The sequence below is a fragment of the Coregonus clupeaformis genome, chromosome 29 (genome assembly GCF_020615455.1).
Source record: "Coregonus clupeaformis isolate EN_2021a chromosome 29, ASM2061545v1, whole genome shotgun sequence".
Lineage (NCBI taxonomy): Eukaryota > Metazoa > Chordata > Actinopteri > Salmoniformes > Salmonidae > Coregonus > Coregonus clupeaformis.
In genome coordinates this window covers 16,758,120-16,781,889 of record NC_059220.1, presented here as the reverse complement: position 1 = coordinate 16,781,889, position 23,770 = coordinate 16,758,120, and the positions used below count along the sequence as shown (strand labels likewise).

Sequence of the window (23,770 nt, the reverse complement as noted above, 5' to 3'; positions counted from 1 at the left end):
AGTAGTGAACACTTAAAGGAACATGTGTTTATCGGTTTACTTGTGCATTGTGATTTGAACATGAGAAGGCTGTGTTTGTTTAGTTGGATTTACCAAACACTGGACTGATCCACAGGCGCTCTATCTCGCCCTATAATAGCTTGTCAGATTCAGACCAATATTACCATAATCCTTGATACCTCACAACAAGCTACATGTAATGCATTTCTCTATCACCTGTGTCATAATGATAAATTATGATTATTTTCCCACAATTTAGTTCCCAAGGCTCCAAAGCTGTAGGTAGATATTTGCCTTGAGATATTTGAGCTGTTTTTTCCACTATTTAAATTCCAATGATAATTTTGTACCCGATGGTAAATAATCTTATTCATAAACACAGTAGTTCAGTATTTTTTCTTAGCAAGGGTGTTCACTAGTCTGGAGATGGGTATTTATTGCTGTTATTGTCGTTCATGGCCAGACTTGCAAACTCTGGCTTAAATGTTGTATTTACTCTGGCGTCAATTTAGGAAATCATACTTTCAAATATGCTATGATTCATAATATTGATATTTCATGCAGGTTATTTATTGTGCTTTCATTTCCCACAACTTCTGCAGAAGTTTTAAAGCTGTCAAAGATTCTCCTGGAGTGGTTGTATTTTTTTTTTACTCATAGTGCTGTAAGAAGCTGCATTGTGTTTTTGAGAATGGCTGGTGTTGGTTTTGTGGAAAATGTCTTTGTAGCCAACATGTTATGGTGCTTCTCTACTCACTCTCTCCCCTCAGAAGATGGCTTAAGTAATTTCACTTCAGTCTATAATCAAAACCGTGTCAGGTAGTTTGAGAAACCCTGGATTTATACAGTGGATTTCTGTTCAATACAAGGGCAGCTTTTAAAAAATGAATGGTTCTCTCCTCAGGTTATATTTTTCCCTCAAGCCCTTCTAACATGTCACATCCCATTACACAAATGTGGATTTGCTAATTAGCGAGGAGGGTTCTTATGCTGAATATGTTATGGAGGCTTTTTATTTAATTTTTTATCTTTTAAATTTTTTACAGTTTGCTGAGGTTCGCTTGTTGGTTGGGGGAAATGTAGGTCTTTAACTCTGGGAAGCTGTCTTGAATTCTCTCCCTTTCAGAAGGTGATGTGTTTTTGCAATTCAAATATTTGCTCATTCTCCTCTCCAGCGTTGAGATCTTTGAATCAGGGAAGTTCTATCAGGCCCAATGACAGTGTGAGTGTGCAGCCTGACAGCGCCAGAGGCAGAACCACACTATTTCTACCACATATTTAAATGGCAAGGATATCCCCAAAAAATGACTGCATGTTTTGTATGCTGATATTTTTGTTATTTGGAGTTTTGCATATTCAGGTGGTGTACAGTACATGCAGAGCCTAAACAACATTAATTTAGTTATTGTGGTTTGTATGTCTTGTTATCTTTATGAAAACAAACATTTGTTGAGAGGGGGCGCACAATTTGGTAGATTTACTTTGAATGAAAGGGTTGGTTAATGTATTTATGGCCTGCTTTAAGTGAAAAGAGGCTGGTAGCGTAGTGGTTAAGAACGTTGGACCAGTAACCGAAAGGTTGTTGGTTCGAAACCCCAGAGAGTACGTGAAAAATGAGTCTGTGCCCTTGAGCAAGGCACTTAACCCTAATTGCTACTGTAAGTTGCTCTGGATAAGAGCGTCTGCTAAATGACTAAAATGTAAAGCCTTGGGCCTAAAAAGCATCTTTCATTTTACATTACATTGAAAGAAGATGAAACTGCTAATTACTTTTTGCAATTTACGGAAGTTAGCCTAGTTTACTTGAAGTGCCATTGATGGATCTCGTCACATCTGAGCTATTCAAACCAGATCTGTTGTTACAAAACCCACAATCTCCTGTGCTTTTATTCCATGGTCTCTTTTATAATAAAAAATAGGATATCTGTACAGGTGCCATTTAATGTGCACCATCTTTACTGTAGTGTCTGGATGGTTCTAGAGAGCAAGATTCCCCTACACATCCTATCAGAGCCTGTTCTTGCCTTTCACCACAAACCAAGCCCAAGACAAACAAACCATAAATGAGCGTCCTCCTCCTCTCCCTTCTTAACGTACAGAATATATCAAATAATGAATCGAAGAATTGTCATCTCAACGATGAGCAGCCTTTGCACGCCGCACCCTATAATTCCAACCCTTTTCTTCCCCTCTCCTTGTTAAAAAAAACACACAAAAAAACAGCAATTAATCTAATTTTAGGTCCAATTTCCACCCCGCTCCTGAAGTCAGAGCGAGTCCCCTGTTTTGTTCCTCTTTGGCTTGGTTCCTCTGCATAATCATTAAAGGCCCAATTAATGTCACCCTTTAGCTGAAGAGTGCTCATTTTTATTGGGGAGCTGACAGTCGCCGCCATGAGTGCCGCAGTGTAATATGCATTAATTGCCCCGTAACACTGGTAATTACCAGTTCTTCTAGCCTCTCAGTAAACTGTCATGCCCAGACACGACTGCTTTGAAATAGATTACTCATTAGGGGGACCTGCCCTGTTTTCCAATGGGGGCTTGCTGTGTTGCCATAAAAAATATATATTTTTGTGCTCTTGAACAAATCGTTGCCAAGAGCAATTTCCTATTACAACTTCCTGGTGACGGGTCCTCTTTCTTTCTCTCTCTTTTTTGCGTGGGCGAAATGCCGTTTCAGCCGTCACTTGAGGTGAGGGGTCAGTAAGGTGGAGGCGGGTGTCCATCACAGATCTTAAAGAAAGGAAAGGGGTCAGCAGGTTTTCCCTGGTTTATTCATCATACATTTAACTGCTTTGGTGTTTTCACATTCATGTTTTAGGTTGAGCTTAGTTCTCATTCTCCAGTACCAATACTGTATTTTCTGTCCAATTTTAATTACATTTACATTTTATCCAGAGCGACTTACAGTTAGTGAGTGCATACATTTTCATACTGGCCCCCCGTGGGAAACGAACCCACAACCCTGGCGTTGCAAGCGCAATGCTCTACCAACTGAGCTACAGCAATTCAATAAATTATACATGTATATTCCTATATAGGAGGAATATATAGGAATATTTTAGCTTTTTGTTTGATTTGGTGTATTTCATCACCACGGGTCCGTATTTGCAGATCGGATCAAGGCTGTGTTGATAAGATGTCTTGTTCAAATAGTGAGGTTGGCCTTTACCTTGGGACCGTGTGCTCTGCTGATTGTTCTGTCTTTAAACCTTCACGTTGTTGCTCACTTCACTAAATCACATGATGGATAGAAAAGACTTGATACGGAGTGCAAGTAAAATATAGAAAAACAGAAGGGAAAACATGGTGGGATGGGGTGGGTGTTGACGTTGTGTCGTGATAAGATACTGTACTAGAGGAAGGACAGACCAAATCAAATAGGGCCAGCTATCGCACATCTTCCACGGCTAAAGGTGTTGGCCTGTTTAGTCATGCTAGAAACAATAAGTGGTGCACTGATGACTGACGAGGTTCTGTTCTCCTCATTGTTTTGTCATTAATCATTTAACTCAGCAAAGGAAATCACAGAATGTGAAGACCATGAGAAAAAACCTCCCCTGTACACACACACACACACACACACACAGACACACACAGACACACAGACCACTTTTGTTTTATCTCCCTTACAGCACCTGCTTCAGGCAATCTGCTCCCACTCCTCTCAAATGAATGTTGTCACGGCCCTTCAGATTCTCACCCGGCTATGTGCTAATGAAAGGAGATGGTACAATTTGAAGAGACCAGGTAGGAGCCAGCAGTGCACAGCTGAACCAGAAAGAGGGGTAGGGGACACACACTGCAGTGAGACAAAAGACAAGCCAACCGTTAGTCCTCTCTCTCGCTGATATACCCATTACGCTTCTTAAATACCACCCAGACCTCTGTGTCTGTGTGTGTGTGTGTGTGTGTGTGTGTGTTGGTCGAGCACTTATCGAATTGTTTATGACAGGCTTAATTGGGATAATTGAAGACATTAAGATTACCTGTCAGCTATGTGTATCCAAACTCCCCATCCGTCTGACAACTAGTGACAAGTGAGGGACCCCGTAGCATCCGTCATGATGGCGCCTTCCCAAGTGGTAATAGCGACAATAGAGGCCGCTCTAATTTCATGTGGACAACCTCCACCATGCGTAGCTGCCAGTGGTGGTGGGGGGTGGGGGGGTGGGAATAGGGTATTTGGGCTAGGCTGGCCTAATGGTGTCCCCTTTGGCATCCTGACAGGTCGATGAGGGAATTTGAAGGGGAAAAGTGAAAAGGGCTCCAGCGTTTTCAAGTGTTGAGGGACATGAGTCAAGACGCTCGGGGCAGTGGCCTTAACAGAGAGAGAGACAGGCGAAAGAGGAGGGGAGAGGGAGATTTGTGTGTGGGGGTAATGGCTGGCCACCCATGGTTTCACCAGTGATGGCGTACATTTACATTTTAGTCATTTAGCAGACGCTCTTATCCAGAGCGACTTACAGTAGTGAGTGCATACATTTTCATACCTTTTTGTACTGGTCCCCCATGGGAATCGAACCCACAACCGTAGCATTGCAAGCGCCATGCTCTACCAACTGAGCACACAGTGACCATAGAGCAGTACGTAGGATGCAATATCTTTGTCTCAGGACTGACAAACATCCTTTCTTGGAGCTAGTAAGTTAACGTCGACATATATCAATGTCAATGTCTGAACATTGCACCAAAGCAATGCCTGTATTTAACTTGATGTATTTCAATAATTCCTCAAGACGATATATTTGGCCCTTACCGATGCTTGTTGGGCTGCCTTGGTATGTTAGTCTTTTAGCCATAGAAATTGAGGACTTTCCACACATGTGAGCGGGCTTTGGTTGCCAGGTTTTGGGTTGCCAGGTCTTGGCCAGAGTGCTCTCTATCCTTCCAGTCAGGGAATGTGTTTCTGTATGTCTTTAACTGCCCCCCTCCTCTCCCCTCTGTGAGCATTGTGTGTGTGGGGTGCTTTGCTGTGTCATCGCTATGACAGATCAACGCTGTCATCCCCGGAGATCCCCTTGTTTGTTTTTCCTTCTTTCCAAAAGGGGTTAAACTGTCAGGTTGACAACTCTCTAGACCCTCAGACCTTCCTCTCTCGCTCCCTCCCCCCACCTTCATCTCCAAACCAGTGAAAATCAATACCAGATTGCCAGAGGACCACTGTTTTGGCGTCTGCCTGACCCTTGGATGTCCCCCCTCTTTCTCTCTCTCTCTCGATCTTTCATTACATGTAGTGGAGTATTTAACTTCCATCCCTCGCCTAATTAGTTTTGCTGGGTCCAGGTCGAGGAGCCTCCTTCTCTCTCTCTCTCTCTCTCTCTCTCTCTCTCTCTCTCTCTCTCTCTCTCTCTCGTTTTGAAGGGACACATAGGGCTGGGAATAATAAAAAGGGCAAATCCCACACACACTGATTGACGCACAGACAGAAACCCCTGGAGTGGCTTATGTAGGGATCTTTGTTTAGTTTTCTTAGCAAATTTTCTACAACTACAATGAAATTTGATTTGCACCCCTGATCATCAGAGAAAACACTGGTGGTATCCCGTGTACACCATCGCTAATGGAGAGTTGTGCTTGGACTATTCCCAGGCCTGCTGTCTCTTCTGGGCTAGTGCTGCTTCCTGGGAGGCCTACTGATGTCCACTAATGGTGACCTCAGGTCAAACTGGCTCAAAGTTAACCCATGTGGAGTGGCCACCATCCTTTTACAAAGTGGACATGAACATACAGTGCCTTCGGAAAGTATTCAGACCCTTCACTTTTTCCACATTTTGTTACGTTACAGCCTTATTCTAAAATGGATTTTTTTTAAATATATATCCTCAGCAATCTATACGCAATACCCCATAATGACAAATAAAAAACAGACCCTTTGCTATGAGACTCGAAATTGAGCTCAGGTGCATCCTGTTTCCATTGATCATCGAGGCACAGATCTGGGGAAGGGTACCAAAACATTTCTGCAGCATTGAAGGTCCCCAAGAACACAGTGGCCTCCATCATTCTTAAATGGAAGAAGTTTGGAACCACCAAGACTCTTCCTAGAGCTGGCCGCCCAGCCAATCTGAGCAATCGGGGGAGAAGGGCCTTGGTCAGGGAGGTGACCAAGAACCCGATGGTCACTCTGACAGAGCTCTAGAGTTCCTCAGTGGAGATGGGAGAACCTTCCAGAAGGACAACTATCTCTACAGCACTCCACCAATCAGGCCTTTATGGTAGAGTGACCAGACGGAAGCCACTCCTCAGTAAAAGGCACATGACAGCCCGCTTGGAATTTGCTTAAAGGCACCTATAGACTCAGACCATGAGAAACAAGATTCTCTCGTCTGATGAAACCAAGATTGAACTCTTTGGCCTGAATGCCAAGCGTCACGTCTGGAGGAAACCTGGCACCATCCCTACGGTGAAGCATGGTGGTGGCAGCATCATGCTGTGGGGATGTTTTTCAGCGGCAGGGACTGGGAGACATGATCGAGGCAAAGATGAATGGAGCAAAGTACAGAGAAATCCTTGATGGAAACCTGCTCCAGAGTGCTCAGGACCTCAGACTAGGGCGAAGGTTCACCTTCCAACAGGACAACGACCCTAAGCACATAGCCAAGACAACGCAGGAGTGGCTTCGGGACAAGTCTCTGAATGTCCTTGAGCGGCCCAGTCAGAGCCCGGACTTGAACCCGATCGATCATCTCTGGAGAGACCTGAAAATAGCTGTGCAGCAACGCTCCCCATCCAACCTGACAGAGCTTGAAAGGATCTGCAGAGAAGAATGGGAGAAACTCACCAAATACAGGTCTGCCAAGCTTGTAGCGTCATACCCAAGAAGACTCAAGGCTGTAATCGCTGCCAAAGGTGCTTCAACAAAGTACTGAGTAAAGGGTCTGAATACTTATGTGAATGTGATTTCAGTTTAAATATATATATAAATTAGCAAAAATTTGTAAAAACCAGTTTTTGCTTTGTCATTATGGGGTATTGTGTGTAGATTGATGAGGGGGAAAAAAACTATTTAATCAATTTTAGAATAAGGCTGTAACCTAACAAAATGTAGAAAAAGTAAAGGGGTCTGAATACTTTCCGAATGCAGTGTATATTTATTTAAGGAAGTTATCTCTTAGAATGTCTTTGTAATATTTCAACTTTTGTTACTGTAGATAATATGTATCATGTTGTCGTTTAAGGTAAATCATTGATTTGGATAAGCCACTGAATTCGGAGTACTTTCTGTGGCTTGTCTGCTGGAGGCGTGTGTGTGTGCGCCAGTGTGCGTGCCAGTGTGTTTGTGCCTCTGTGTGTGTGTGTGCCACCCACATGTCCATGTTCGCCGACCGCTAGAGAGACCCAGCGACATGTAGCCCCCTGGCCTCCTCTCCCTGGGGCTAAAATTACCCCCACAGGAATGTAAACATAGTGCAGAGTAAGCAGACTACTTTCTGTGGACATTTCGCCCTGCATCGTCAGTCTCTAAATACCCAGGCTACCCAACCTAACCCGGGCCTGTCCCACATGGAACCAGAGACGAGGGTTGACACAGCATGGTGGCTCTGTGCAGAATGTCGGCTGACTGCTAACTCCTATCGAAGCTAGCCAGACTACGTTCCAAAGCTTACTGTCAAGGAGTGGATGGATGATACCACTCTAGCCTACATCTGTTTGAAGAAACAGTTGAAGAAAAAGTCCCCCTTTTCTTTTCTCTCTCTCTCTCTCTCTCTCTCTCTCTCTCTCTCTCTCTCTCTCTCTCTCTCTCTCTCTCTCTCTCTCTCTCTCTCTCTCTCTCTCTCTCTCCACCCCTTCTCTTTTCGTCTCAGAAATGGGCTTGCTCGCAGCACCGATTCATTAGGTGTGTGGAGTAGCTGTAAGCAATAGGGGCTGGAAGGAGAAGTTCAGATGGCTGAGTGCTGACATGTTGATTTAGTAGTGGTAACGCGATTGTGCACTTCCAAAGGTGCTGACTAGGACGAAAGCCAGGCCTGGTTTCTCCCAGGGAGACTCTAGGAGGGCTGCACTCTAATTTTGGGTTCGCCTTCTCGGAGATGGAAAGGCCTCTGGGCCTCCAGACAACAAACATTCACACCTCCCTATGTGCTGCTATTGATTCAGCCTTCATTGAAGCAACAGAGGGGGATTGAATATGTGACACGCTTACCTTGATGCTGCTCTGACAAAGGGCTTAAAGGGATACTTTGGAATTTTGCCAATGAGGCCCTTTATCTACTCCTGGATTCCATTTTTTATACATAATCTTCAAGCATGAATAAGTAAAATACTGACCTTTTTACTCATCACAAAATGTAAATTAATGCCAGTAGCTAGCCATAGACTTCCAGTCTTTGCGCTAACGCTAGTTAGCAATGGCTCACGAAACTACCTCAAACTTCCTTCATAGTTCATCTGACTCTGGGGATGTAGATAAAGGGCCTCATTGCCAAAATCCTGAGGTATTACATTTACATTTTAGTCATTTAGCAGACGCTCTTATCCAGAGCGACTTACAGTTAGTGAGTGCATACATTTTCAAACTGGCCCCCCGTGGGAAACGAACCCACAATCCTGGCGTTGCAAGCGCCATGCTCTACCAACTGAGCTACACGGGGCCCACCAAGACTGTTCCTTTAAGCTCTGTGTATTGTGCATATTGTTTCACAGGCAGGAAATGCAAACATCCAAAGCAAGCTGAGTGAGTGGCGTGGTGAGGCCAAGGCTGAGGCGGATAGATCTATTCCATGTGTGTGATTTGTCTTGAGTTCCTAAAGTATGCTACAAGCCTATCAGCAGCATGAGGTCAGGTCAGGCCCTCTGAGACCAGACCAGGGCTAGACCATGGACGCTGTGTGTTTATCTCTGCAGATTAGTGGGAGGTAGAGAACACACACACACATGCAAGTACGCACACAGCCGTATAACCTCATACACACACACACCTATACACTCTCTGAAACACACTTGTATACACTCTTGCACCCCACGCACACACACACACAGACTCACACACAGTTACCTACTTTCCTCTGTTGGAGCCATCAGTGGTGCGGTGCCCAGGCAGCCCCAGCAGGGCCAGATTGGGTTACAGTCCAAACTGTTGTTGATTAGGGCCGTGGCTGTAGAGGGGGCTCATCCCAAATTGAAAACACATTAGCAGGCAGGGTTAAGGGCAGGATTAGGGCCGGGGCCTAGAGCTGTGCCGGAGCACAGCAGAGCGGACACAAAATGGACGCCTTTTCGCTGGGTTTCCCCAGAGACAGGCGGTAATTATCGTCCGGGGCTGCTGGGAGTTCACAATAACAGGTTAAAGGAGTGTGTATCCCCCTGACACTGTCGTCCTCCTCTCTGTCTGCGACGCTCCCCACCCAGTACCACGGGACACTTCCTGTCTCTGAGCGGGGCTTAGAGACATGGGGATTCATCAAAGAGCCGAGGGGGGACTGTATACATCTCACAGTTAGCACAAGGGTCTGTGTTTGGTTTTGGAGCTTAACAGGCCTTGTCTGAACACAACGAAAACATATCAGACTGCTTCTTTTTTTCTCCCTCTTCAGCTTTTTTTAAAGGCTTTATTCGTCTTCTGTTTTCATACTTGATGTTATTGAATATTCCAAATGTATTAGATCATCTTGAAGCATGAATAAGTAAAATACTGACCTTGTTACTCAACATAAAATGTATGTGTTCAATAAAACGACACTCCGGCACAGAGATTAAACTGGTCCTGGCTGTTGGAGGTGCTACTCTTTGTTACATTAGAGACATCATTCATGGAACAAAATGAGGTCCTGTAATAAAATGCAATCTAAATGCATCATCTCCTAATGAATTCCTACTGAGCATGTCATAATGGAAGGGGTTGGTCAATTCTGGTGATGTAGAGAGCCATTCAGAGGTGATAGGGAACACATCTCTGGGAAAGATCAGGTGAACTCTAAGTCACCTGACACTTGATCCAGTGAGTGAGGGAGAGGAGGAGAGAGCGATGAAAGCGAGAGAGTTGGAAAGAGAGAGATGGAAAGGGTGAAGGAGCGTGAAAGAGAAAGGAGAGTCCTATGCAGCCACAGTGGATGGATGAATGTTTGCGCTATATTGAGTGCTTTGTGCTTTCTTTTTTGTTGTTGATGAAAACATCATGGTAGGTTGTTGATGAAAACATCATGGTAGGTTGTTGTATGACAGTGTTTTAAGGGCCAGCCCCGCTGCTCTGAACACAAACCAGCCAGGACCAGACCGCCAGTTGTTTGGTTTTGCTCCGCAGCCAAAACAGGGGAGTGTGTGTCAGAGCGCGTTGGACCGTAACGCAACAGATCTGAGCGGGGTCCGACCCACACACACACACATTGGTCGCCATGATATGCGACTCTACTTGAGGTTGGGTACGTGCTGAGTTAATGGTCGCACTAAGCATTAAACATGCATTGAGACCTCTGCGTCACAGGGTTGACTATGTTTGGTAAGCATGATATTACACATGCTGTGCTAACACAGACCAAATGTGAACGACCACCTCGATTCGGTCTTATGTAGCAAAATGTGAAATGGTGTTTTTTACATTGGATAAAAGTAGAGACTCAGAGCTAGAAAATGGTATATCATACACTGCAGTTGAGGAACAATGGGAAAGTAATTCTGCTTTGAAAGTTGATAAACTTCTAACCCCACTTTGAGAAAATGGCCCTTGAATGTTTTGGTACACCTACTGGAGAGCTCTTCTTTGTCTACACCCATTCAGCATCGTTCACACCCTGTTAAGCCTTAGTCCTACTCATCTCTTTAAGGATTAACAAGTGTGGCCATGTGGTAAACACACGCTATATCAAATCAAATCAAAGTTTATTTGTCACATGCACAGGATACAGAAGGTGTAAACGGTTCAGTGATAGTACTTGCATAGTAGCAATATCAAAACAGAAAGTGTCCAGATAAAAATATTTTATAAATATTTGATCATTATTAGATAAGGTTTACCCGACCTACTTGTCTAAATTGATGGGTCATGTGAAGGAAATGCTATAACCACCCCTCACCCACATCTAGCTAAATGGATGGGTCACTATTGTCTAGACATGTACACATGTTCATGAAATACAATCGATGGCCATAATCACCCCCAGACACACCTGCTAATTTGATGGGTCATGTTATAATCCGGCCGAAGTGGAGTATTTTGTTTAGACATGTAGCTAGCTAGCTAATCAATGATCTGGCATAACCCCAACTCATACTACTACCAATACAAACATTGTCATAGCTGTAGTATGAATCTGCAGGTAGCTAAAGCTAACAAACTAGGTTCAACGTTAACATTAGGCTATGACTAGCAATGCAAATGGATTTCTGATTCGAATAATATTACTACACAGTACATACACGTAATGTTAGCTAGCGAGCCAGCAAGCTAGCTAACGAACGAACAGTGTGCTTTAACTTGCAATAAAAATGACTTTCTGACAAAATTAGAAACTTACATCTGGAAAATGTAGCTAGACTCTTACCCGTATACATGGATGAACGCTTCACGGCAGACTGGAACCATTTAACTCAGTTTTGTTTGTAGCTACATCTTGTTTGGCCAGCTTTGCGTCAAGTCACTCCGGTTCACACTGACCGTGGCGTGTGCAGAAAGTAGGCCATCACTTTTTCCTACTGATCTGTCGATAGCGCCTGCTAAATTCACGGCATCAATGTTGTTGAGAAAAGTAGCAACACTTTTGTAGTTCTTGATGGCTAACGTTTTATCTTTCAAAAACGGCGCTGTAGAAAGGACTGTCAACATATACTGAACAGCTCACGTTATAGACAGAAGCGTGCTACATGGCAGACCAATCCAAACTCATCTCCCGGCATGTCCAGCCCACATTATCTCAGCCAAACATGGCTAGTGGGAAGGTTCCTGTCTTTTTCCATGGCTAAACCAACTAGGCTCGTAATGTAACAATTGTATTCGTATTTATGGATGGAATACAAGTTTGTTATTAAGGCACATGAAAGTTCACATGTTACAGAAGGCATTTCTGCCCCAAAACGCATTTTGATCAAAAATAAATGTTTACATTCAAATGCTGCTCCTGCCAAGTAGTGACATGCGACATACGCCTAGTTTCCTGAAACGAGTCACAAATGTTCGGAAAGTACAGCTACAGTATAGTATGGTTTTCCACTGCACCAGCTAGGTTAAACCCATTCTGCAGAAAACGTGTCTATAGGAATATGCGTTCGTTTTGCACATTATTTCATACAGTGGTCATTAGGGCTCTCATCCATAGGCAGACAGGTCCGGTGTATCCATTAATGAACCTCATAGAATCATCATCATTACGATCATCCACTGAAGGAGCTCCACCTCCATCCACTTCTCCCCAGCTAGCACCGTGCCAGCTTTACTAGATGAGTCTAAATCTGGCCCTCCATCTCTTCAGCTGTTATTACAGACATGCCTGGCCTGCTGGTCATTACATGTCTCAGTCCCACTCTCACCCATAGAGGCCAAGTGATTAATACACCAGAGCAGGGTACTGAGCTTTAGCAGTCTGATACAATTATAACATCCAGAGTCGACTAGAGACGAGCCTCTTTACTCTGTGTATTAACCAGGTTATCAATACAGCTGCTTGATAGGGTTGTGAGCGGTGATAGGGGTCTGTAAGTGGCATAGGGTTCAACACGGTGATGGGTTGGTGGGAAGATGATCGTTTTAGGAAGGTCATAGTGCAGTATGAGAGGATAGGGAAGCGTTCTAGAGTTAAAGCAGATAGTGGGTCTAGATTTGTGTAAGGGCAAAAGGAGGTAATGAGTGTTTTTTCTGTCAGAAGTGGGATCCTGGCTGTCGGACCGTGGGGTAATGGGAAGGGATTTGGGGTTCTAAGCCCACCTACTGTATGTGTAACTCGCCAAACTATTCCGAAAATCTATGCAATTTGTCATGTGTTCCATCGCAAACTGTCATAAACAAATCTCACAAGTATGCAACACTGAAAGCTCCCTGCTACTATCTAATCAACGCAACATTTACATTATCCCGCCCCTGGTTAGCCACTATTGGCTTAAAAAGCAAAACCTAACAACATATCTGCCAATACATTTCCAGCAATATTGCCCGTCTGTGCAAATGTTTTGTTTACCACGCCTGCATTTGTCCATCACTCTGTGTGTAGCCAGTTGATGTGATAACCGTCTTGTGGGTTGACAAATACTTTCCTCAAAACCTTCTCAATTAAATGTTAACTGCAAAGTAGGCTTACCTGGCAGAAGTATATCATGAGTAAGTATAGCATTTCTGTCTATTATTTGTTATTTGCCATGAAATGAGCAGCAGGACTACAGAACCATCGCTAGACCAGCACATTAGACGGCACATTCCTCACTCGCTAGACGTGCAATTACATTTGTTAGTTTTCCTCCACACCTAAAATTGTCTTCGGATGTGATTTAACCATTGACATGGACTCAGAAGATCCAATTTCGTTGTTTATGAACAATTGTAATTTTGAGTGAAAAACTAAAAATATATACAACCAGGAAAAAAGACAACTGAGAACATCATTTGGAAAATATAAAACATAAGTTGGGGAAAAAATTGATTTTATAGGGTTCCCCCTTAGAGTTGCTAACCATTATTTTACCAGGTATATTGACAGAAAACGTGGTGGACTACTTTCTCTTGTACACTAAGGAACCGGGGAAGAGTTGCAGGAGAGAGGAGAAGAGAAGAATGTGCCTATTTGAATGCTAGAAAAAATTGAGTAGCTCACAACATGTATTATTCTTTTTTTTTTACATAGATCTCATGCTAGAAAAGGTTGGAGACCCCTGCTATAGAGCATGAGCAGAGCTTTGACCAATGACAGGCAGGGTCAGAGGGCCCTGGGCAGGGGTCATAGGTTTGCGTGGTTTCCTGATAAAACTCCATAATCCCCTCTAATCTCCCTCGCTCCTATTGGCATCCTGCGCCGGTGGGCATAAATTACCCTTTCATCTCTCCATCTCCCTCTCCACCACCAACAGCCATAGAGGAAGAAGAACCACACCCGTGTCACGTCCCATTTCCAAACCCCATCGACACCAAGGGAGAGAAAGAGGCATAAAAACATATGGGAGAGTTACACCTGGCGGAAGCTGTTTTATTCTTTATTGCCCTCTATTCCGCCTTAATTACAGTGCTTGTGTAAGTTCGGGGGGCTCATTTGGAGGCCGATCGTTGGCTATGACCACCTTGTATTTTACATACCTGGGTGGAATTGAACGTTTCCAGCAGCATAAAGGAGGGAGGAGGAGGAGAGAAGAGGTGATTTGTGTTGTGTTCTATTCTTAGTTGCAGTGATGCTAATAACCAGGCTGGTGGTTGGCTGACTGTTCTGTTCACCTTGTGTTAGCAGGACATGGGGGGAGGGCTGTTTATTTACCGCCTGCTTTGTTGGAGGCCACCTCAATGGGCAGAATCAGCCCTTTAAATATCCTTTGGATAGGCCGGCGGAAGGGCCTTTTTTATCAGTACTGTGCTGTTATCATTGGGCTGGCTGACGCAGGCAGACATGCTTCCAGACTGGGCCATTGAAATATGCAGGCAGTATGTACAGACAGATGCAGGGTTCTCAATGAGGCCATATCGGCTCACTTGCAGGCCTTGAGTCCCCCCCTCCACCACCTCCCGCAACCCAGTTCAAGCCCTATTAATAAACAGCCTTTAATCAGCCACCCACAGCAACGACTGACCACTGCTGTGACAGCAAGGACCTGGCTGGCCATCTCTCTCTCTCTCTCTCTACCTCTCTACCTTTCTCTCTCTCTCTACCTCTGTCCCTCCTGTTCTCTCTGTCTTTGCCTTAGTTACTCTCTCACTCTTTCCCTAAAGGGGTTGAGCAGGTTCCAGACATGTATTTCAGGGGAGAGAGAAAAATAAAAGAATCCCTCTGACTTAGCTCATGTTTGGCAGCGTCTTTACCAGTTTACCTTGCGACCCCATGTATGGACCTGCGAACAAAGACGTCTTTATGGAGAGACCTCAAACCTGTAAAGTTCACTGTCATTTAGGGGCTTATGCTATCTGAATCATTGCAGGGCCATTTGTTGAAATGGTTTGGATGGTAATGTAGAATGAGGTAAAGGTGTGGTAACGTCAGGGGTAATTTTGTCTCCATTTAATTTACACTGCAGTAATTTATAAATAAAAGAGTGTCGAATAAATGTTGTTTTCTTGCCAAGATGTATCAGAGCACCGTCTCACTATTCTTGACACGTCAAATGAACATGGCTCTTTATTTTCTTTTGGAATGTTAAAGGTTGAAATAAAGGCATTGCTCTCTGACATCCAGGGACATTCACAGTGTGTGTGCTCACTGTGCTGCTGAGAACTGAGAAATAAAAGACAGATTTCTATAACTTTCTATTAGAGCCACTGAGGAGAGGCTGAAACTGACACTGTGTAGGGCTACAATTAGTATTTTAATTACGCTACGATTGTGTGTGTTAATATTCTGTGTGTTATGTGTCCGTGCTATTATATGTGCCTGTGTGTGTGGCAGGCAGCACTAATATTACTCTGTACACCTCCATTTGGGTCTTTTTTGTTGCTGAGTGCCGTGCTCTCATTAAGCTGTCGTTCTAAGCAGCATGGCACCTGCTTTAAGAGAGAACCAACACCACCCGCTCGTTAGCACTAACGACAGACAGCGCGCTTGGCAGCCTCAATCTCCGCCCCTCCCGACTCGTTAATCCAAGCGGCCCCACTTGCTGAAATTAGCTACATTTCACAAACAATTTCACAAACTCGTTAGGCAGTTAGGTGTTTATTGGAAGATCGCCGACTTTCCCCTGAGCGGTGTATAATACGCACCCGCTAGGTTAAGGAGAGAACCAGCCCACATAATAAGACACAATTACAGAAAAACTAGAGGCTCAAATTGGTTTCTAATTCATTACCAGACTCCTTTAGAGGAAGGTTTTTACGTTTAGGTTTCTACGTTTATATCAGTTTTTCTTTGTTCGTTGAAAATACTTGGACCCCTTTGTGCTCTCCAACCTTACTTGCTTAACCTCGACCCCACCTTGCGACCCTTGACCCTTTACTTACCTCACCACCTATCCTCTGTCAGCACCAGTGTTAATGTGCTAGGGCTAGGCCTTGCTCTGTGATTTTACTTTAAGGTCCTCCAATATTGACTCTTATTAATTCAAAGCCCATTTATTTTCTTTACGGTATGGTGACACTACTTCCCCTGTGTTTATAGTTTAGCTTGTTTCAATTTGTGCCTGGCCTCCCCTGACAAGCCAGGGACGTGATGTATCGTACGCCGCTGTACGCCTTATCTGTTGATGTACAGTTTTAACCTTTTCAGAAGGTTGCCTCTACTAACCGTTCCCCCCTCTCCTCCCTCACCCCACCCCCCTTCCCAAGTAGGGAATACATATTGTACAGGAAAGAGGAGCATAACCCCTTTTCCAAAGTCATCCAATGTAAATGTTTAGGTTTTGTTTCCATAACATTTCCATAAAAAGAGTTGCGGCCCGTGCAGTGGCTGGTTGAGATATAAGGGGGAAATGGGGGCCTGTGTGTGTGACTTTGCGGTGAACTTGCAGTGTGCATCTGTGGTCTTTCTCTGGGGCTGTTAGCTTTGACCTGTTCGTTCACTCACAGATACAAGGCCGTAAATCACACGCTGTAAAACAGGGAATGCAGGACGGTGGTGCAGGAGTATGTACTGCTTTTAGGGGCTGGTACAGGAAGAGGGAGGGTGTGTGTGTGTAGGCCTACATGTGTGGACGTGTATGTACTGTATGTGTCAGGCGGTTGAACAGGGATACATCATACATGCATTCCTTGAAAATGTAGCTGAAGGGTGATGTCATGACACCTGACTACCGCTGCAGGTTGTGGTTATTTACGCTGTCAAGATGCCTTGTTGTCACGCACATGTCAAAGGTCAACGAGAAGATTTATAATCACACCTATACAGTATCACCACCAGTACTGGGGGTAATGTGGTACAAAAGTAGTGTTATGTAATCAGATTACTTTTATCAATAACGGAGTAAAGTAACATGTTACTTTTTCAAATTGGGTAATATTATTACAGTTACTTTCAGAATCATGTCTCTACCGGGTGCGTGTTTCCATGATCCGATTTCGACTTGTTTCCTCATTTAGTTCTCAAGCGAGCGGAGAAAGGCTGTTTGGAGAAATGTCATGACAGCTGCTGTCCATAGAAATGTATAGAGGGCGCACCTCATATCTTGCCATTGATCACTTCTGTGATAGCAAAGCCCATAGAGGGCTTTCCCATCTAGTGGCAAGTGTGCCCTCTATACATCTCTATGGGTCTGTGTACGTGCGGTCTATAACCAGAACTGGCAGCTCGAGAGAAAGATTTTGAATGAAAAGATAGAATCTGGCTTACAGTATATATGGATCATGAAGCAGACTATATATAGTGCAGCACTTGTAGACTAGCACAGGAAAGCACCACCACAGATGAAAGGAGAAACTAGTGATCCAACCTGAGTTAGTAAGTAGCCTACCTTTGGTAGAGCGGCTTGCCTTGCTCCCTCTGACAGTCAAACAAATGGTGAGATTTATACCACCGTATACCCCGGCTATGACAAAACATTTATTTTTACTCTTCTAATTACGTAGGTAACCAGCTTATAATAGCGATAAGGCACCTCGGGGGTTTGTGGTATATGGCCAATATACCACAGCTAAGGGCTGTATCCAGGCACTCCCTCGAGCGATATTGCTTAAGTATAACGCGTTACTTTCCACACAAAGTAGCATTGTAAAGTAGCACGTTACTTTTGTTAAATGTAACGAGTAATATTGCTTTTCCAAGTAACTAATCCCAACTCTGATCACCACACACATAACATATAAAACACACACACACTCACACACACACTCTTACTTCAGAGACCCCCAAGATCACACCCATACAGTATCACCACAGACATAACTTATAGTCTCTACTATTCTTAGTGTGAATGTTCCTATCCTTCTACAGGTCCCCTGTAGCACAGTTGGTAGAGCATGGTGCTTGCAACGCCAGGACTGTGGGTTCGTTTCCCACGGGGGGCCAGTATGAAAAATGTATGCACTCACTAACTGTAAGTCGCTCTGGATAAGAGCGTCTGCTAAATGACATAAATGTAAATGTAATGTGTTGGTTGTGGTCGTTACTTCCAATAGGCTGTGATTGATGATTGATCGCAGAATCTTCCAAGGTTATGAAGGTTTTATGAACTTCCTGGTTCTTGCTCTGCAGCCCCTTTGGACAGCTCCCTGTCTGGCTCTTCAGAGACCCCAAAACACCCTTTACTATCTGAGGATAGAGTGTCGGGAACCAGACAGTCTTACTTCACTGTTCACTCCCAATCTGTTTTTGTGCGTGAAGGGGGCTGCTATCCCGAACCCAAAAGTTCAACTGTGACATGACTTTATGCATGGCAGCTAGAGTTCAAAGAATAGGTATGATCTGCACTACATAGAGGGGGCTCCTGGCGGATCTTTGGGGTGTAATAAATAGCTTGAAAGATGATTTATCACATGTCAGGGAGAAGCATTGAAATAACACAGTGCTTCTCCAGCAAAACTGCCATTTTAATTGCTTCTGAGCCTTTTCAGTGGGGCTCAGGATATATGATGGGGCCAATAAAAAGAGCGAGAGAGAGAGACAAAACATTTGAATATTGTCTGAACTTGACTTTTCATAGGCAGCAGGGTGAGTTGTCATTATTCATATGGCTTTAGAACAACACTGTGAGCCAAGGCTTGCTGGCTTGCTGTCTGTCGGGACCTGGAGAGTGAAGCATGTAAATGAAACAGCTGGTCTAGCTTTAGTAGGGCAGTTCAGTTAGCCTCTTAGTTAATAATAATAATTTGGTGGGTGCTTATATTTGTCCTATTTCACACATGTACAGGTGTGTATTAACACGCATGTGTGAATTGTAAATGTCATTTTTGCATATCCCACTCTCCCTGAGACACCCTCGGAGAGTGGGGTCACGGCCAGGGTCTGCCATTATCAACGGCGACATTGGAGCACGTCGACAGATTTTTCTCATTGTCGGATCGGGGATTCGGACTAGCGACCTTTCGGTTACTGGCCCATCGCTCTAACCGCTAGGCTACCTGCAGCCTGTGAGCTCTCTCTGGGCACTGTGCACTGTACAGGACCCTTCCCATGACAGATAGGTTTCTGGGGCTGCCTGGGGATTTGTTGCTACTATGATTATTGTTATTTCAGTGCCATTGTAAGTTGATCCGGTGTGTATATCACTGTGTCAGTTGGATCTTATCGCACCGGCAGCTTTTTGTTTGATTCAGCACAAGTTTCCTGGACTGGGATCAAAGGAGTACATCTCAGAGAGCTTATCTCCTCCGTATATCTCTCACTCTCTAATTCACTGTCTCTGCTGCAACTGTCATGCTCCCCAAATCCAAAGTAAACAGCCATAAGCATATGGGATTTGGATGGAAAACTATCTGAAAGCTGCTTTAGTATCTCACTATAATGTCACTGTTCTGTTGATGAATGTCTTGCTTTGATAGCATGAACGTTAATGTATTTCTGCCTTCTCCCCCTCCATAGATTTGGTCCAGGACTGGTCATCTACTGGCATGGTTTCATTGGAGAGCTGGACAGCTGGACAGCCAGAGAGACAGAGGCATACTGCTCAAAGACTGCTTCCCCTGTGACATCGTGACCCTCTGCCACTGGACCAGTACAGCCATGACTGACTGACTGACCGGCTGACACTGGCCTGAGCAAGGGGAAGGAGGGGGGAGGGAGGGAGGGGAGAGGTGGGGGTAAGGAAGGGTATCCCAGAGCAGTGCAGAGGTGAATACGTGGATCCGGAAGCAATTTAGCTTTCCTGCGGCGTGAGACTACTGGCAAACATCTGCCCTGAACTCCAGATGAACCTCCCTCCATCCCCTCCTCTCTCTCTCTCTCTCTCTCTCTCTCTCTCTCTCTCTCTCTCTCTCTCTCTCTCCGTCAGCCAGCCCAGGGTCAGGCTCATACCTCAGTGCGAAAACAAGGCTGGGAGGTCTGTCCTAGTGCTGGTCAGCCTGTGGCCCCCACCGTAGCCCCGGAGGCCCCTGGAAGAGGACAGGAACAGAGTCAGGCCAGGGCAGGACATGCCCTTATGACACAGTGATCCCTGGCCCTCGTCACTCGCTCCTCTGCTCTCCATAGGCAGATAAGGGTGGTGGATTTTGGGGGAAATGGTGGCAAACGGTCACTCTGCAGGGGGCAAACAGATCACTTCTGATTGGCTTGGGACTTTTCTCTGACCTTTTGCCCTCTGGTTTTGAAAATGTTGTCTTTATGTTATGATGTGTCACATTGATAGGAGGAACATTGTCCTGCTCAAACAGGTTTATACATGTGAACATGTGTATCTGAATCTCTTATGGACCATATGTTCAGTCCTGTTGTTTCTCATTCTAAAACACTTATTGTGTAATTTTTGAATTATGAAATATTATCAAAGTTTATGAACAGGCACTCACACAAAGCACACTTCCATGTGCAGTATGTCCTGTAGGGGAGTCACAGCACCAAACTGTGTTGACGTCTAAGGTACATGTAGACACCTGATGTCCATGGAGTGGCTGAGTCTCCAGCAGGCGTTGTCTTTTGCTCATCTTTCCAGCCAGAGAGAGATCCTTTTATGAGCAGCTCCTAATGGAAGAAACACGGCTGAGCCAGGAGCAGTTGAGAGAGCAGCATATATTCACTGCCGATAAGGGGTTCTTCTCATCTCTGAAGAAGAGTATGAAGACAGAAAAGGGCGTGGCGAGTGGGGGTGCATTTACCCAAAATAGTAACTCATACAGTATGTGAAGCATCTTGTAGTAAATCGTGGAAAGTTATTTTTGAAGTCTTGAACCCAAAATACATTCATAAAACAACCTTTAAATGTATTCTTTATTTCATTTGCCATAGTATTTCCCCATTAAAATATAATTTCATAGTGCAAAGAACACAGATCAAACAGTAAAGTGTTGCATGATTTGTTGCCCTTCAACCTTTAGCCGGCTCCCATTCAGGCCTAGATCCCACCATGAGGAGACTGGGGGATCGTGGCTGGGTCAGTCAGGCCCCCTGCACCAAGCCCCCTGCTCCTACCTCAAGCCCCGGTACAAAACAACTGTCCCCAAGTGTCCAGTTAAACACTGCCTTATAGCCGGGGCCGTGGAATGCTTAGACATCACTTTACGACTCCTCTCGGACACAAAAACAAGGTTTTTCTGAACAGAGGGGAACATTTCAGTGAGCGGTGAATAAAGAAAGAAAAAAATTGTAAACAGCAGATTCAGTTCCTCTCAGGTTTCAAGCCTTCCTGCCATTGTTTTCTAAGATGGCTGTCTCGCAAAAGAGGAGCCGGGGTCAACCCTTATAAATTATTTTCTGCACACAATGCTAAACCAAATAGGGCTTTTTTTAAACCCACTTCAAAGGTTCTGGGTCAACCCATGCGTCAGCTGGAGAGATTTCCATGATGTGAGAGCAAATTTGACTTTGTGACTTTGTGAAAGTTGACATCTTTATTTTGTGTTTTCCTTGCCCTTCTCTTGTCTGCTGTCTCTTTTTAGATTCATTGTTCTTGTCACAACAATGGGGCAGTGAAACGGCTCTCCAAATAAGGATGGTCTGGAGTGGAGGGCTTGCTTCCTGGGGCCAAGGGGGACCAGGACTCCCTGTGCTCTGGTATGTTGATAATGTGATCCTGATCTGAGATAGCCTGGATGAACAGAGAAACACACCACATGGCTCCATCCTATATGCCTAGATGGAGGAGCGAGAACGATCTGACTTGCTCCTTGTTGGTGGATGAGATGAGTCCCCCCCTCTCTTACAATGTGAATAACTATAAAATTAAAGAGTGGAGGTTCAGGGACTTTTTTGTAAAGGTGATCTGTAAATGATATCCATTTCTGCATTAGCTCTGCATTATATACTGAAATGCTTACACTTTTTATTAAATGAAATGCCGGAGTTGTAAGTTCCAGTAGAGCAGATGTTCGAACCACCAAACCAACTTTCTCAGAGGTCTTGGTTATTTATGGTGAGGGACCCCTGGCCTGTATCTGCCACAGGCATCATACTTCTCTTCCATGGGAGTCTCCCTGCCTGCTCAGCCTCTCCCCATCACAAAGACAGCCACCGATGGAAATATATAAAAGTTCAGACTGGTCCAAGCCAGGCCCAGATTAAACGTATGTTTTGGAGATGGGTCGAGTAACATCAAGGGGAATCGGTACTCTCTGTGCACAGGCCTCCAGTGGAAGCCGATATGTTAAGCACTTTTTTTTCATATTTTTGTTCGGTAACAGTAATCAAAGTTTATGATTCAAAGAACAAAAATGAATCAGGGGAAAAGCACAATGTTTTATTGGCAGTGTGGTGGAAGTCTGACTGACAGGATAAGGGGTTCAATGTGTGTTCGAAAGGAAGCTGGACAACTAGCACATCCAGGCCAATTGGTTGAAACTGAAAGGGGGGTAGAATGACTCACTGGCAGTGTGGGACAAGCAGAGGCAGTCCTCAGCTTTGGGAGAGAGAGAACTTCAGAGGGACGCTGATCGCCCTCCAAAAATTATTCCTGACGTGACCGGAGATTGCATGCACCTCAACGCTAGGCTACTCAATGCTCAGCCAGCCACTCAAATATCCCAAATTCTGTGACGGCCTTAAATGAGCAGCATGGAGTATCAGTTTAAGCCCTTCTGGTAACACAAGTCACTTCCCGTTAAAAATGACTGCCAGTTAGGGGAAACCCAAATATCTGGGATGGGGATACTATGTTAGAACGTTGGAAGGTGTTGACTGGGGATTCTTACTAAGTGCGGTATTGCATTTTAACTCAAGTGCCCATTTGTAAAAACAGTGTGCTTGAGGTGTAGCCATGGCTTCAAATAAATCCTAAGCACATATTTGGAGTTCCTCCGTGTGCGATGTGATACGCTGTGTGTCTACAGGCATCGTTTAGGGCCATGAAGTTCTTCAGGTTGAAGCTGATAGGCCATACATGAGCCATATTTACAGTGGCTATATTTGCTTGTCGTCTTTGATTTGTTCCCTTTGCTGTAAATTGTATTGACGTGGATGAAAAAGAAGAGGAGGTGGAGAGAAAGAAAGCAGTCTTTCAGTGGAGTGGTGGAAGGAGTGAGGGTTGGTTTGCGGTGGTGGTGGAGAGGAAGGGGTTAGGGGAGGTAGAGAGACAGCCTGCATGGAGGCTGCAGCATCGCCCATCTCAAAGGTCAGACTCCTTGAGTGGCATTTGGACTCTGACAGAGGTGACCCAGATACCGTGTCATCTCCCCTTCCCAGTGTGGGTCCATTCAGGCCCGGTGACATCCACCGGCCCACGCCAATGCACTGGAGGGGGGAGGGGGGTGGAATGCTAGCAGGGGTACAGAAGGGGTGAAGGGGAGAGGAAGGGAAGACAGGTAGGGGGTGGGGGGTATAGGTCTGTCTGACATTCTAAAAGATACAAAATATGAGGTAAGAAAACGTGATTATTTGAGGTGGAGGGAGAGGGGTTTGGGGGGGGGTGGAATCTGATACAGGAAAAACAAATGCTGGCGCACCCTCCCACTAGTCCTCCGATTGTGAGCGCCACCGTCTGATGAGAGCTGTCACTGGCTTGTTATTATGAAATAAATGGTGGAGTGATGCTGACGCTGATGGTGGCCATGGAGACAGGGGAGGGGGTGGTGGTAATATTATTGGCTGTATCAACCACAGACTGTGATTAGTGATGAGAGCACAGAGCATAGCCTCGGA

General features: G+C 44.8%; 1 protein-coding gene across 2 annotated transcripts in view; it reads left to right on the top strand.

Moving 5' to 3' along the window:
* Window positions 1–19,745, top strand: part of LOC121544332 (CDAN1-interacting nuclease 1-like) — an 80,396-nt gene extending 60,651 nt beyond the window's left edge. Inside the window, exon 6 of one of the 2 annotated variants that reach the window (XR_005996087.1) lies at window positions 19,568–19,624. Coding sequence is in view for 1 of the 2 variants with exons in the window: in XM_041854253.1 (XP_041710187.1) it covers window positions 19,568–19,682 (115 nt within the window). In the remaining variant the exon portion in view is untranslated. Of the gene's footprint in view, window positions 1–19,567 lie in introns of both variants that reach the window. The other variant, XM_041854253.1, reaches the window with a different exon arrangement.
* Window positions 19,746–23,770: the final 4,025 nt, after the last annotated feature.